The sequence below is a fragment of the Stegodyphus dumicola genome, chromosome 10, assembly GCF_044657685.1.
Source record: "Stegodyphus dumicola isolate Sdum_Otavi_A_Nest chromosome 10, ASM4465768v1".
Taxonomy (NCBI): domain Eukaryota; kingdom Metazoa; phylum Arthropoda; class Arachnida; order Araneae; family Eresidae; genus Stegodyphus; species Stegodyphus dumicola.
The window spans coordinates 45,243,404-45,260,117 of record NC_140777.1 but is presented as its reverse complement, the minus strand read 5'-3'; the positions used below and the strand labels follow the sequence as shown (position 1 = coordinate 45,260,117).

At 35.6% G+C, this 16,714-nt stretch overlaps 1 protein-coding gene across 1 annotated transcript; it reads left to right on the top strand.

Annotated features, from left to right (window-relative positions):
* Positions 1-9,525: 9,525 nt before the first annotated feature.
* Positions 9,526-16,194, top strand: LOC118198606 (uncharacterized). The gene is made up of 4 exons (XM_035370328.2): positions 9,526-9,681; positions 12,714-12,783; positions 14,129-14,240; positions 15,805-16,194. The coding sequence occupies exons 1-4, from the start codon at positions 9,633-9,635 to the stop codon at positions 15,943-15,945; spliced, it is 372 nt and encodes a 123-aa protein (XP_035226219.1). The 5' UTR covers positions 9,526-9,632; the 3' UTR covers positions 15,946-16,194.
* The last annotated feature ends 520 nt before the right edge of the window (positions 16,195-16,714 follow it).

Sequence of the window (16,714 nt, the reverse complement as noted above, 5' to 3'; positions counted from 1 at the left end):
AGCCAGCACTGATCCTAAAGGCCGGATGCTAGAAGATTTCTTTTCTAGTCAAAATATGAGCGTACTTAATCATCATGATGCTGCACCCACCTTCGATCGCGTCCACTCACGGGGATGGCCCGACCTTACAGTAGCAACATTGCAAATTGCGCAAAGGATTCAGGATTGGACGGTCGTAGAAGGCTTAAGCCTTTCAGACCACAATTATATTAGATTTTCTATCGCCAGTGAGACAGCCACCTCGATAATCAAGAGGTATAACTTGCCAGGTAATAAAGTAAGGACATTTGCTGCAGCCATTAAATCCCAACTTGCCCACTTCGCAGAGTTGATCGAACAAGCAACTACCACCGAAACCTTACAAGTTATCACGAGTGACATAATGTCCACCATAAGAACAGTTTGTAATGAAATGTTGCCAACCAGAACAACCAAAAAGATCTCTAATCTAAACTGGTGGAGCAGTCATCTCAGAGAACAACAGCAGAAAGTTCGCGCCCTTAGACGCCGTCTTAAGCAGGAGCGGCGTCACAATATTTCTTCTAACACGCTCATCACTTTTCAACAGGAAACAGCAAAATATAAGAAAATGATCGTACAGGCCAAACTGGAAAGCTGGAGAAAATTTTGCACGGAAAATACCGAAATATATGGCATACACCACAAGATTGTCACGTGTAAGCTTTTCAAACCCGCCTCCTTCCATCTGCTACCTGTCCCAGAGATCTCCAATAAACTCACAGAGACCATGCTTGCAGAAATCGTGAAGGCGGTCTTCGCCACAGACGACCCCTCCGAAGGCACGCAAGCACATAGAATAATCCGATATGATACCTCGGACATTGATACTGCAGAAGATACTTGTTTCACAAAACAAAAAATATTGCACATCTTAAAGTGCCTACCGCAAAAGAAAGCACCTGGGCCGGACGGAGTAGACTATCGTATAATTAAACTGATTGTGCATTCGAATATCAATCTATTTCGACAGCTATTCAACAAGCTACTAAGTACCGACACGTTCCCCAGGTGCTTCAAGATCGGCCAAGTAATTCTATTCCTTAAAAAGAACAAGGATCCGAGAAGAGCGGATGCCTACAGACCAATATGCTTACTATCAGCGCTTGGTAAGACATTTGAAAAGTTGCTAGTGAACAGGCTCCGACCTCACTTGCACTCTAGTAATTACCCGAGCGAGGATCAATATGGGTACCGTACAGGCAGATCCACCGTCCATGCTCTCATGAAGGTTAAAGAATGTCTCCTACAAAAAAGATTGTCCGGTCATCACACCGCGTTCATCTCAGTCGATCTCAAAAGTGCCTTTGACACGTTGTGGTGGCCGGCAATCCTACGGGCACTAAGGAACTCACGCTGTCCACGGAATATCTATCGGACACTGGAGAACTATCTCGCAGAACGAAAACTAATTCTGCAGCATAATAGTGGCATACTACAAAATAATCAAACAAGGGGATGTCCGCAGGGTTCCTGCGCGGGACTCTTCCTATGGAACTTAACGTACAATAGTATACTTACACAGCCGTGGCCAAGTCACACGAAAATAGTTGCATATGCCGATGACACGGCACTAATAGTACAAGGCCCCACTAGAGAGAAATTGCAGAGAAACTGCCAAGAATCCTGCGACCTCTTTCAGGAGCGATGTGCAACGCTGAAGTTTAAGATTGCCGAAGAAAAATCCCAAGTTTTATTGATTCCAAAAAAGGGAGGTTCCCTAACGCGACAACCACGCATTACGCTCAATGGGAAACGACTTGCAATCAAGCGAGAACTCAAATACTTGGGAATAATATTTGATGACAAACTGAATTGGATAGCGCATGTGCTCTCCCTAAAACAGCGCACAGCAAGCATCGCTCAGCAGCTCAAGATGATGAAAGGATATCGCTGGGGTCTCAACCCCCATATCCTCAAGATCCTCTATAACACCGTCACTGGGAAGATCGTGACGTATGGAGCAGCTGTCTGGGCCTTACAGCAGGGCAGAAAAGTAAAGCATTTGCAAAGCATCCAACGGCCGTTTTTATTAAATATCACGAGAGCATTTAGAACTTCCCCGACCAATGCACTGGCAATCCTGGCTGGCATACTGCCCTTGTCGATTAGTGTCGAGAAGGAAGCTACGTACCAGATAGTCAAGCAACTCGGCCAAACAACGCAATTTGGGGAAGAGGTGTTTACTGCAGATAACCTCGAAAGAGCAGTCATCAGCCTTGACAGGTACCCGTCTTTGCAAGGATGGGGTGTTAATGTCAACCTAAAGCAGACCACAAGATCCACGAACATAGATGTTACCTATTATACGGATGGATCTAAAATAGACGACAGTGTGGGCTGTGCTATGCAGCACTTAAAGAGGGTAGAATAGTAAGCCAATGGAAGGGGCATTTGGAAGCGCACAATAGTGTCTTCCAAAGCGAGGCCACAGCTATAAGTTATGCACTGCAAGCGATAATTCAGCAGAGGCTATACAATAGTTACATAATAACAGACAGCTTGTCTACGTTATGCGCCATCCTTAACCCCACCCACAGTTCTCCAATAATAGCAGCTATTCAGGAATACCTCCGTGCTCATAAAGAATTAAAAATTAATCTAGAATAGACGAAAGCCCATATCGGAATCATGGTAATGAGACTGCAGATCGGCTTGCAAAAGAAGCAGCCCATAACGTCGAAGCAGTCCCAGTACAAATCCCATGGCCGGTTTCACATTTAAAACGGAATCTGCGCGCCACAGCTCTAGCACTCTGGCAGGCTGCGTGGGACAACGAAGACACAGGCCGCCGAGCGCATACATTTCTGCCTAAAGTAGATAGGGAACTACTGGTTGCACGGCCACAAATGGTGTATTATACCACAAGGCACGGGCCCTTTCCAGTATATTTTGAGAGATTTGGAATCTCCAATTCGGATCAGTGCTGCTGCGGCGATCTGGGCACAGCAGAACACTACGTTCATGAATGTCCTCTCACGGAGGGAATGCACATTCCGTTCCCGCAGACGAACAGGGAGGCATTCAACAGATTTATGGTCAAGCAGCGACACCAGACCAACAAAATTACTCATATAATTGATAAGCTAATGGACATGGGTCCAGACTTATGCCATGTGTAAATATAACTGGTCAGTATGTCAGCAAATTTCAATGTAAATCAGAATCATTCAAGTATAAGTAATTTAGGTATGTCTGCGATGTGTGTATATAGTGTGGGCAAGCGTGTCCTAATGTATGTTATTATTATTATTATTATTATTATTATTATTATTATTATTTTATTTTTTTTATTTTTATCTTTATTGTGCTAGGTGTATACACTAGCTCTGTCTTATTATTCCAAAGCAAATTAAGGTAATGTCATGTAGGTATTTAGAAAGTATATTTATGTAACAGTGCTGGATTGCATGTCAGCAAATATGTATTAACAGAAGCATGTAAATAACTACTAATGTATATCTGCCCTTGTTTAGCCATGTACAATGCTATTCTTGAAGATTCAAAATCACTGGACGGGTGTCTACCCGGTGGCATTTGGTTCGCGGAACTGCCAACCGGATGATCCAGGCGTTGGGTTTGGGCGCCTTGTGTAAGCCTCCCATGTGGCATCTCTGGCTTTACTCAGTATAAGGGCGGACGGGGCCCTATATGCTAATTAACTTAATAGTAAAGGGGTGGTGGCCACGTCCTCCGTCACTCTCACTCCACACCATCATGTACAGACATACAGACAACATTTCTCGAGAGATCCTATGAAATTCTGTAATTCAATGTCAGCTTCCTTCTCTGTAACTTCATTGCTCTGTGCGTCATCTTCATCTTCACCCTTCCTCTCCTTATCATCATCTTTCTCGTTTCATAGTATATGTCCAGTTATTCCTCGTCATCTTGAGACGGGGTGATAGGAACAGAATTGTATATATCCATCCAAATCTTCATTAACACTAATCTGTAAGCAAATGTAAACAAATTCGAGATGTCCGCGGCGGGCGCCGTTCTTGTTTTAGAACCAAGAGAATCTTTGTCATTTGATTCGTCATCTACGCACATGATCATAGGCCACAACTTACACCAGCAATGACATAAAATAATGTTTTTTCATATCTTTCCAAAAAGAAGAAATATAACATCCTTCAATATGAACTGTCTCTAAAAATCGGGGACACTACTTTCAAAAATAAAATATGGACGCATGAAAAAGAATCGTTAATTCATATTTACATCCTCGGTAATTCCTTCATTCGTTAATTGGTTAATAAATTGGACGGATGGAACAAAACAGAAATAATGTCAACATTTAAGTCATCAGATTTTTAATTTATTGCGTATTTTCTTATCGCATAGGCCTAAATTTCGGATTTAAAAATGCATTTTTACTGATATTTACCATTATGAGAGATTTTATTGCATTTAAAAAATTCCCGCAAAATAAAACTTGTTTTTTGGATATAATTTTTATTGTTTGATCACACTAGCCTTCCCCAAAATATCGCGTGTAGATAATAAAAATTAAAAATTTCTGAAGCGCACCATTTTGAAATTTGTAGATCGGTGCCGAGCTTGATTCTTAGTATTTATGTAATTACTATATGCCTCACAAATATATTCACCAAATGCATCTCTGAAACGTGGGTGACAAAAGCGAAGTAAATTCTCATTGGACGAAGTTTTGCTATAGGTGTATCAAGTAACACGCTAGTTTTCTACGCTAAAATTCGCACATTGAATTATAAATATGCTAACATGCCACCTCGAAAAACTGATAGCAGAAAAAAGGTAGAAGTGTACGAAAGATAACGTTGCGTCAAAAACACAAATTATCATATCATTTCCAAGACCGTTTACATAATGAAAAAACTAAGACTTTCGTTACTATTCATAGCGTAACAACAATATCTTCTCCCTGAATGTCGTTAATTCGTTTAATTATTAGACCGAAAGGGTTATTAATCTCGAAACACTACGTTGTTTCACTTTTAATTCGAGTCTCTTGCCATTCGTTATAATGTCAGATACAAATTTTTAAATTTAATTATTACAAATATACAGAAAATATAGAACGTTCTCATGTTAGTCTAAATGTCTGTTCATCTGCTGTGCTATAAAATCTTTCGCTATTCCACCTGGACCATCTCTAGTGATAATCTGCTGATAAACCATATTAAACTTTAAACTAGCCCTTTTGAGTTATGAGGTATTTCTCCCACTTTCCTAGCGTCCTTCGTGGTGTAGTGGTTCTGCACACTGGGCCGGTATTCCAGAGGTCCGTGGTTCGATTCCCGGCGAAGGCGATTGCTAATTTTTCATTTCGTCTGCCTCCAAATAATCCTAATGTCTTTACAGTGGCACCCGAACTAAAAGGGCTGTGGATGATGATTCTCCACATCCAGGATTTGGCGACTAGGTCCCCTAAAACCCTAGTCACCCTTTAAAAAGGGGAGTATATGAGGTGAGTGAGTGAGTGAGTGAGCGCCACCAAGGAAGACCACTGACCTGGCCTTAGCCTCACAGTGTGTTATCTTCCTGGCAGAAACCATCTACTCTCTGCTCCATCCTGCTCCGGGAACGCAGCCGAATAGTATATGAGGTATTTCTCCCACTTTTCTAGAGTCTTGCGTGATGTAGTGGTTCTACACACTGAGCCGGTATTCCAGAGGTCCGTGGTTCGATTCCCGGCGAAGGCGATTGCTAATTTTTCATCTCGTCTGCCTCCAAATAATCCTAATGTCTCTACAGAGTGACCTTTAAAACCTGAACCCTTTCAGAATTTTATTTATTTATTTATTTAATTTACTTTCTATGCTATTTTATTGCAATACAGCATTTGATAAAAAATTATTCTTCAAAATATTTTCATTGCTAGCTCTAAAAACGTTCTGTATAGTGAGCAGTTCTATCTTCAATTCATTCTTATATCATGTAAAGACATTAGGTTAATTCGAAAAGCCGGAGAGATGAAAAGTTAGCAAACGCCTTCGCCGGGAATCGAACCACAAACCTCTGGAATACCGACCCAGCGTGCAGAACCACTACACCACGAAGGCACGCCAAAAAGGTGGGAGAAATACTTTATAATATAAAGTCGGCATTTCGTGATTCTTCGTCTCGCTAATGATCGAGGGGATAATGTGGCTGAATACGAGTCCGTCAGCTTGAGAGTCAAAGCCCAAACAACAGGCCATCTGTTTTAGGTAGGTTTACCTTGTGTGTAACATAAGCTTGTAATGCATATAAGCCAGTTCTCATTTTTAAACCCTTTACGGAGAATTTTATCCTCCTTGAAGACATCCCACCTCTTAGCAGGTAAAATCCCAGTCATTCTTTCTGTTCTGAAGATTTATATGAATCCTTATGATATGTTTCACGTGACAAATGTCACCCCCTAAAATATTCCGCCTGGGGTTGACCGTCTTCTCTTCTTCTATCTAACCACGCCGCTGACTCAGGGCCATCTTCCTAGAACCATTTAGTTGCTAGTTTTTACTTACAAAATAGAATGTTGTGTTGACAAAAGACTGGAACCTGTTGAGGAAACAGGTACTCAATGAAAAGATGGAGATTTTCAGTTAGCAATTTCACGGAAGAAAAGCAGTCAGAAAAGCTCTCAAGAAATGAGGCAATTAATGTCCCAGAGAGAATCTTGTAAAGGCTGGTCAAAATTTTACTGACTTTCACAAGTTTGGCATTCATTGATTTTTAATAGTTTTGTGATATTCATGCAACTGATGCTATATTCAGTTATAAGCAGCATCAGTAACATCAACTTCCGAGATGAAGAAAAAGTGGAACGTGATTTACATGATTGTGCGACCAAATTGAAGTTATGATGGGGAATCTGATCACCAGTTATGATGTGTCTGTGCAAAGTATAAACGTATTTTGCAATCGTATGCTGTTAACAAAGAAATGTGATGTGATCATCTCGTCAAAAACCAAAATTTAATTGAGGCCTAATGAGAAAAATTGTTCTTGTACATAATTTTTTGTTTGGATTCTAACTCACAACGTTATGCGCTATATATATATATATATATATATATATATACACGTCAGTTTATCAAGAATTCTGTAAAAATTCGTTCATTCCGAGGATTGGTCACCCAATGGTCAATTTCCTGGCTCCAATGAGTTATCGAGCTTACTATTAGTACCTGTACGATGGTCCATATTCCAGTGATTATTTTCGAAATTATTTATAGAGCCATTCTAAGTTTCTACATCGTGAGCAGCAGTAGTACTCTGCCTTGTGTACTGTAACTAAGCAGTATATAATTATTTGCTGTTTCGGTATATAAATGTAATGAAAAATGAAAACTGAAAAGTGACCCTTGCTTAAAGCAGTTAACTTTTTTTTAAGTGAAGAAGGGGCACTTAAGTTATAAGGAATGAGTCATTTAACTATCATAGAAATGTCATATTCCTATCCTCTATAGTTCTTGAAAAAATAAAAAATAGGGTGGGTGCATGAAAATGATCAATATAGCAGAGGCAGAACGTTTCTAGCTTCTCTATTTACACTGCAGTCAAAGAGAAAACATTTTTTGCGAACTGTGTTAAGAAACTTTATGCGCAAGGTAATTCTATGAATCGCATTAGTTTTTTTCTCTTTTGAATTTTAAAATAGTGAAAAGTAGTTTACCACTTCTGATGCTGCCAAGATCCACCAGCGGCCGAGTGCATAAAAGGACTGAACACTGGTATTTCGACCGAGTTCAATCTCGATGAATAGGCGGCTTGCAGAAGAGCTTCCTTAGTGCTACGGAAACGAATCGTGAGTATGAACCAATTTCCCTTAAAAAGGACTTCCACGAAGCCAAGCCTTTCCTCAGACAGAGCGTGTTCTGCATTTCGGTCACGTTGTATCGCTGATATCTAAAGCTTGCTAATTTACAACCTTGTATATTAATTGCCGGTTTGTGTACGTCGATGGTAGGGCTAAGAGGCATCTCGCGTTAATAATCTCTGTGCAGCTTCCGCTGATTACTTAACTTAGGCTTAGTTTTTAATTTTATATTTCTATTTTGAGTTACAGCCAAAAGTGTTGGCTTAGTTTTGTAAGCACCAAGAATGCCGACTGTAAATACTGAGTTGAATAAAAGGGACTTTTCACACTTCCAATGCCTTGTTATTGATACAGTTCCCAGTTAAAGCAAAGATCTAGTCAACAAAGTAACTTTAATTTAGCTAGAAAAGCGGTTCTCAACTTTTGACTAACGCGTACCATCTAAGCAAAAAGTGAAAAACTTTAGTACCACTATTACATTTTGCAATGATTATTTTTCAGTTTCTCAATGGAAATATTAAAAAAAAACCATTTTGTCATTTGCGCAAGCTATTGGCTATTTATATTAAATCTGCGTATATAAAAATATTAGATTAAAAATTGATTACCATTTGTACTATCAAAATTTAAGTTATAACAATTTAATTCTAAAATTTAGTGTGAAATTTGATCCTGCTTAAGAGAGATCAATTTCTCTATCTGTAGTCTTATTTCACTCAGTTTTAACCTTAAATTAGGATCCACTTTTAATTTTGTTCTGTATTTATTTTTCAAATATATAACATGGAAGGAAAATCCTTGTTTTTATAAATCAAACAGTAAAAACGTATAGAATTATGTTGGTAAATATCAAAACTTGAATAAAAGTAGTCATTTATATTCAGAAACTAAAACTAAATACTTAAATAAAAGGCTGACTGTATTCCCCCGTTGAAAGTATGAAATTCTTCCCCAGAAAAGAGAATTCCCTCGGCGGAGAACCCTTGCTCTATGTAAAATCGATAGTAGTATAAAAATAGAATATAGTACTTAATTAAATATTCCCATCATTAGAAAATAATTTGTTTTCCAAGGTTGTTTTCAATTCTTAATTTTGTGTACTCGCATTAAGAAGGATTGCATTTAATTAAGAAGGAATTCAAATACCTGAAAAATTACCTGACTGAAAAACAATTGTATCATTTTATTTGAAACAAATGTAAATCGTTATTAAATCAACTATTCGAATATTCATTTCATACACATACATAATTTTTCTTTCCTTTGAAAATAGTATAAAAATTTCGTGAAATTTTGAATAAATACATTATTAGAAAATCTTACAAGTTCTTTTTATTGATTTCTTTTCGAGGAGATGCAACTGAAAAACTCCTAAAATAATTTTAAATTATATTTCGCGGAAAAAGACTTTCCTCTTACACGTACATGAACGAATTTTATTCATTCATTTCAAAGAAGATACGGTAGCATTTTTTTATTATAAATTTGTTTATCTGTCTATGTTGAAGGGGAGCATTAACGCTTTACTCATTGTCTTCTAAAGGATGTTCTATGGGTTTTAACTCCAGACCCTGTATATCAAGCCTTGGACCTTACATAATTTCGCATCCGCATTCTCGGGATTATCTGGGCGGATTGGTTTACAGCTAATAAATATTTTTAAATTATACGAAGGCCATTTTGTTGTTAGTTGTTTGGAAGAAGCAAGGCTGTGAAGATAAGAAATAATATTTAAGAATCGTCGACAGCACACCCTACGCATTAATCCTCAAACTGAAAACTTGAACTGTATTTCGAGATCCAGACCGGCATCCCTGCAACCTTCACCATGAAATCTTTCTTCGTTGTTTTGGCTTTGATTTTCGCCGTTGTGGGATGTAAGTGCGAACATTTTATATTTTTAACGTGAAATTAGATTATTATTATTTTGGTCTATTACTTTTTAGACAAAGTCTGACAGATGGGCGTTTGATTTCGATTTCGTATAAGATTTGTACGATTTTTACAACTTAAGTTCTGAATTTAAAGTTTTTAGATGAAGATGTTAATCATATTTTTCTTTAATGTTTCTGTCATATACAGCAAAGGAAGGAGTTTTAGGCTATTTTTAACAACTCTCTGCATCTGAGTCACCGATCTGTTTTTGAATTTTATGATCTAAGAAGACCATTTCTACTAATTTTGTGCTTATTTAAATTTTTTAAAAAATGTTTAAATTATTATTGAATTATGACTTAATTTCTTTCACCCCTTTTTGAAGTGATAATGCTCTTTGCTTATATGTTTATATTAATGGGCGAGAGATAGAATTAGGTGTAGCTCCTCTCACTTACAGCCTAGTAAGTTGCAAATTTTGAATGGCAAATGAAATAAAATTTATGTTATTCTTTGCCAAGTTATGTTCTATGTTCTTACACATTTGTATGATATTATTACGAATTACTCGAACAGAAACTTAGAACCATACTGCTGATTAAAGTTGGACTCAAACTGAGAGACATGAAGTTGCTTAACATTTTTGCAGTTTCGGTTCGGTCTTTGAAATACGTAAAAATATCAGAAGAAACTAAATATACGAATTTATTTTTAAGCACTTGACTCCAGCTTTTAATTTACAGTTCATTTGTGTAAAAATTACTCCCCGATGTTGTACTATTTTGCATGGCAGAATAATAGTAGTGTATTCGGCGTTGTTATTAGTGGTGGTTATAAATCCTCTAGTAATGATTTTGACTGATTGAGGACATTTATATCTTATCTTACTTTATAGAATATTTTGTACGATATAGCACTAAATGTAAGAATTACATGGAATGATATTATAATTGTATTTGCATTTATTCTATATAATATGATTTAAAATTAACCTGAAATATGATTTAAAATTAACTATGGAGAATTTTATAGTAAAATTAATTGTAATAATATTTTATGAAAAAAAAAAGGAATGTTATTTCGTAACGGAATTTTGAAAGCCAATTGTATTTTTTAACTACTGATTTTAACTTTTATCGCCCTGAAAACAATCTTTTAAAGCTATTTATTAGAAACTCATTTACTTTATTTTATATCCACATGCTTATCAATATGTGAAAATGAAGTGTAATATAATTCCAACAACCGCTGAACAATTGCTTTTCTGATTTAACTTAGTTATTTGTGTGTAATTCTACGAATTTCTGATAAATTATTTTGCTTACTCTTCTGCAAAATGGTATTCAGTATATCATCAACAAAACGCCAAAAACAGGAATCTTCATTTTAAATTGGTTCATTTATTTTTCTAACTCTTACTTTACAGCTTTGACATGTGCAGAATTGAAGTTTTAAGCTATGATCAGTATGTAATCTGGAAGTCAACCTATACTTCATCTAATGTTTATAAAATTCTAGTTAGTTCACATTTAGCTTAAATGAGCAGAAAGAAAAAAATTTCATAAATACTCGTAAATGATTATATTTCGATATTCAATCTAAGTAATGTTTAAAATTTTTAAAGGGGTTTTCAGATGTCTAACAAAATTAAACATGCCTTAAAAATACAATACATAATATGAAACTTAGAAATAGAAATCAACCTATGCAATGATAAAATAAAATAGTTGCATAAGGAAGTCGAAAAGTTATTGACAAACTTAAGAAACATACAGAGCAATGGTCTTCAAAAACGTTCAACCCATGGAACCCATAAAGCTACATTTTTTTTTCAGAGAATTCCTACCATCCTGAGAATAGAGAATCCTAAAAAACCTTTGAAAATATATTTTAGTTTTCACTATAGTACATGAAAAATAAAAAAGAACTCCTCAATTTAATAATAAGTTTTATTTATTAATTTGTATACATATTTCATTAATTTTTATTTATTCATCGCAAGTGTATAACAGAAGTGATTTGCTTGCGTATTTTGTACACAAAATACTGAATTGGTTCTCCACTGATGTTATTTGTAAGCAAATTTCACATTCGGCCATCAATCTATGTTTTTAGTCCAAAGGGATTTGAATCCCGAAGGACTATTAGTTTCGTTTTGGCATTTTGCGTCGGACTCATAAATTTCGGTTCACTTTTCAAACTGTTGCCACAAAATGTTAGAGTCCTGCATTATATTTGAAGAAATTAAATAATGAAAAATCTGCATAAATGTATGTATATTTCTCGTATTGTGATAAAAAACGGTACATAGAGTCATCGAATTTTGAATAACGTAATCCTCCAACGAATATGAGCATGTGGAAGACCAAATTTGAAATTTGAAATTTGTTTTATGATCGATTTCCTATTTTTTAAAACTTTGACGAATTTTTGATTAACAAACTCAAGGATTTCAAAGCGAGCAATGGCAACGTTGTGCAGAAAAAACATTTTTATCTCCAGCGCGTGAGTCTCTGTATCGGAAATTCTAAAGATATGCTCGTTTTAAAACTATTTTGCGATATTGCTGTTGCACTGGATCTTATGGTTTAAGTGCGAGGAACATGATATTTAATAAAGAAAGGTAACACACAAAATGTTAAAAAACGCCCCTTTGGACGTAATTTAAAATCTGAAACATTTCAGATTTATTTTTTTCATTTTATTGTTGCGTTGTTAATTAAAGAACAAGCCGGCTCTAAAGCAGAGGTGAGATGATCAGTAGCCTAGAGTTAAGTCGTTCTCACAAACGACTGCTAAATAAAGATACATTTTGTTTTGAATTATTAATGCATTTATTTTTATACTGGGCAATATTTTTCTTGATTGCCTAAGACACCAAATATCCTGGAAGCGGAGTTGATTGTAGAATAGTACTCTGTATCTCATTTCAAGTAGAAATAGAATAAAAAAGTCAGTTCTTGTCATCCCTTACTGCATTCTAATGCTTGTATTCATTTTTATTAACTCAAGTAAATATCATCCTTTTTTTTAGGTGGAATGAGCGCAAGACTTCGCAGGCAAGCTGAAGCTGCTCCAGATGCGGACACTGATGTTGCTGCAACGTAAGTTATTTCATTCGATTAACGACAGGTTTTGGCTGAGATTTAATTTCAAGATCCCTCGTAGACTGTTCTTAACCAGTACGCTGAACATACGTGGGCAGAAGAAGTTATCAATTAGCTATTACTCCTCTGATAATTTAAGGACGGAAGTTGCAATAGAACTCGGGAATACGACCTAAGAGACATCAGGCTATATTGTATCATCAGGCCATTAAATAGCTCATTCTGAGTATGGGTGCATTTCAAGATCCTTTCATTAAATATCAAATGTGAATTTTGTCTTACGTTCATAATTCTTTGACAACCCTTTGTAAACATTTTCCATTTGTTAAGTTAAATAATATGAACTAGAATTGGAACTAGGATTTAAATCTCAAATCTCGTGAATCTTGCTAAAGATTTGAAGACCCCAATCTGTGGGATTTTTTCATCATTCGAATCTTTCAAATCATAACTTAAAAACCCATTACATATTGAAGTTCAAAACTTTTAAAGGATTGGTTTTGTTAATCCTCAGGAGAACGTTCATTAAAAAAGAATGCGTCATTGCAGTCGAACTGCAAAACATGAGTATTAAATCTGGCAGCTGAGTGCCATGATTCTTTTTTTAGAAAAAATTAGCTTTCCAGGCTTAGTGTTTATGTAATAAATTTTGATACAATCTTCATCTTCTCTGCATTTGTTTTTATATAAAAGTCTTCTGAAAAGGAGTAAATGATTTCAGCTCTTACTTAAATACTTATTTTTGTTGAATTATATTTTAAAAGTCAGCTTCAAAACTCCAAAGTTTTAATTGGCGCAACATGTATTGAATTTCACTTGTATTTGCTTAATAAATGAAGGTACATTTTTATAAAACTGCTTTATTAAATTTGATTTTCATTAAACACAGGCTTCAAATCATACACCAATTAAAAACTTTTAATGTTTAAGGAATTCCCCCATTTTTGTTTTAAAAAGTCTTTCTATGAAATATTTGAGATATGTTTCGGACTCGAGAGTCGGATTTGAGAAATTTTAGAATTCCTCCCACTTTCTAGATTCATGAATATCCGAAAACAAGCAAATTACTATTCGCGATTCAAAGCAAGTCAAAAATGTAACCTTAATTTAGAAATTAATGGTGGAAGAAAGAATATCTGTATTTATTCGTGCTGTTTGCTTATAAGACATTATCGTCTTTAAGACGGAAATTTACATGCACTAAAAATAAAAGCATAATTTTGCATGATTTTAAATAAATTATTTTCTTAAATTTCATTTTTTTCTTGTTTGTAGATTTAACTACTTATCATACCTTTAAATATTTTGTAACGATGTGTAGTAATTTAATGTTTTTTGATAGCACACAAGATCCCACAATAACTCGTTTGAATGTGGCTTTGTACTTCCTGCTTACAGAGCTTAACAAACAGAAATCTTTGGGTGGACCAGCAAATCCCGGTGGTATCCAGAAAGTAAGTTCTCCCGATAAGGAAATGTTTACTTTAAATCCTCTTTCTCTAAGGTTTGCGTACTTCTCCACTACAATTTTACAGCATATTTCTACTAAAATCTGTTACAGTTTTACGCATGCATGCTACCCTGAAGGCGTAAAACTGTAATAGATTTTTTTCAGAAATCAAATTACCTTCCTCAGTTGACGAAGTTTTGTTCCTTTATTTTGGACACATTTAAGATGTCACTAAAGTACACCGGTGCTTAAAATACAAGTACTTTCTGTTGATACGTAAGCAAGTTACATTGCTCCTTTTTCCTTCTTAGCGAATGGTGTTTAAATTATGTGGTTTCACAACTTTCCGATTTGTGAATGTTTGTAGAAATAGAACAGGACTTAAAAAAAGACTTGAGTGGAAAACACGAGTTTTCTTAAGCGTAACCAATTTATCTACGAGTAAAATGATAGCTGTTCTTTATTTTGAAAGAATTCAAATCTAGGAGAAGGCATGGTTGTAACTGTCTGTCTCTTCATAGGAGGCAAAGTGGCCCACCTATTAGGTGCCTCCAAAATAAAATGGCCACAACTTCTGGCCTTAGTAGTGGACAAGTCAAAGTCGGCTGAGGGCCTGTCATTGGGTAAAACAATTATAGAGATACATTTCAGTCCACAAATAGCAAGAGAGTCACAGAAAGGCATTGACCACTAGAAGAAATTAGACGATTAATATTTACAAATATTATAGACTCGCAAACTTGTTATAACTTTTATCCAAATAACAGAGAAGGCGAACCATGACTTAAGAATCAACTTTGTTCTTCCATGCAGGCGAGATTATCTTGCAAGTCGCGTAGACCCAAGTTCTTGCTAAAGTTGTCGGACTCTGCATCATAAGCCTCCATGAACTAATTTTTAAAGCAACATGCTTTTATGCAAGTTATAGACGAGGCTAAAAACGCATCATTCAGTTAGTTAGATCACCAAGAATCGAATCGAGTCAAATGCAGGACCAATTGTTAGCGTATTTCAAATTTAGCCACTTGACTACTGACATAGGCCGTTTGTAATGTAAGGAATATTAAACCTAATCCTGAAATTAAGTATATATATAAGCATATATAGCATATATATATATATATATATATATATATATATATATATATATATATATTTCAGATTATTATTTATTTTAACAACGTCAAATATAACAGTGATGAGCAAGAATGTAAAATTTGCGCGCATAAGAAATTAAAAATAATATTTTAGGTACATTTTTCAGTAAAAGAATTTTACTCTCACGTTTTATTCTTAAGTCCTTAAAATTTCATTTAAGTTAATGAAAGTTCGTATGACAACTATTTGGCTGATATTTCCAAAATTGTTAAAAGTATGACAACAGTACTGCTTAAGCATCAAGAAGTCTAGAATGAATAACACATTTTATTAACTTTACAATAGACCACAAGAGTAGGGCTTAAACGGCTATAGTCTGCCTGTGGATCGTTAATTGTTTTTTTCCTGCTATAACAGACTTTTTTTTTTAAATCTTCACTTGTCTTATGTTTTATTTTTTTTTTTTGCAGGCCAATGCTTTAGTCACCAAGATCAGTCTGCTCGGAGGGGACGTAGATGACGTGAACAAGGACCTTCTGGCTAATGTTGTTGCCTACTCCAAGCCAGCAGCTGCTGATCCTAAAGTTGACCTTTCACAGTTCGGTGCCTGAACTCATCATGTCAAATGGATCTTCTAAGTTCTCAGTAGCAACCGAGTACCAGGAAATAGGCAAACAAATCATTTTGCTCAATACAGTTTTTAACAACCCACCAAATTCCTCAAGATCTCAGTCGTAAAAATTTACGATAAAATTCAGGTATTGTTTGCCCACTTCCAGCCAGTCTTTGTAGCTGGTGATGGTACATTCGCATGTAAAAATTGTTTTTGAATAAAATTTTATTTGTTTGCATTGAAAAAAGACTGTATTACTGTTCATGCAACACGGATAATTCAATGCAGTTAAATCCTGAATTTTTTCTCATCGCTAGGTGTAACTTCAAATTTCAAATGATAAAAGATAAATTTTTAATTGAAATTTCCTTCCGTATTAAAATTGAGATCCGTTATTGATCGACAGGTGACAGGTGAGAGCAGGTACGGACACCCGGACGGCTTACATAGACTACTCGGGTATCGTCCGGATCCCGCAACTATCTGAAGCTACACTCCGAAAACAATACAAGGGCAAAATATAGATTTTTCTGCGTGCAAAATTAAACATTTTCATGGCTACATCGCATGCTAACACATTGCTACATATACTCGCTACAATATACGTTTCATAATATGCATTGCGTTGATCATTGCACTGTATTTAAGGCACATTTACAACTCAATGCTGCACTTAATACACTATATATTCTTTGCAACATATTACGCTAAACATTATTCTTGACAATTCAACATAGATTCTGAACAATGTAAATGTTTAAAACTGA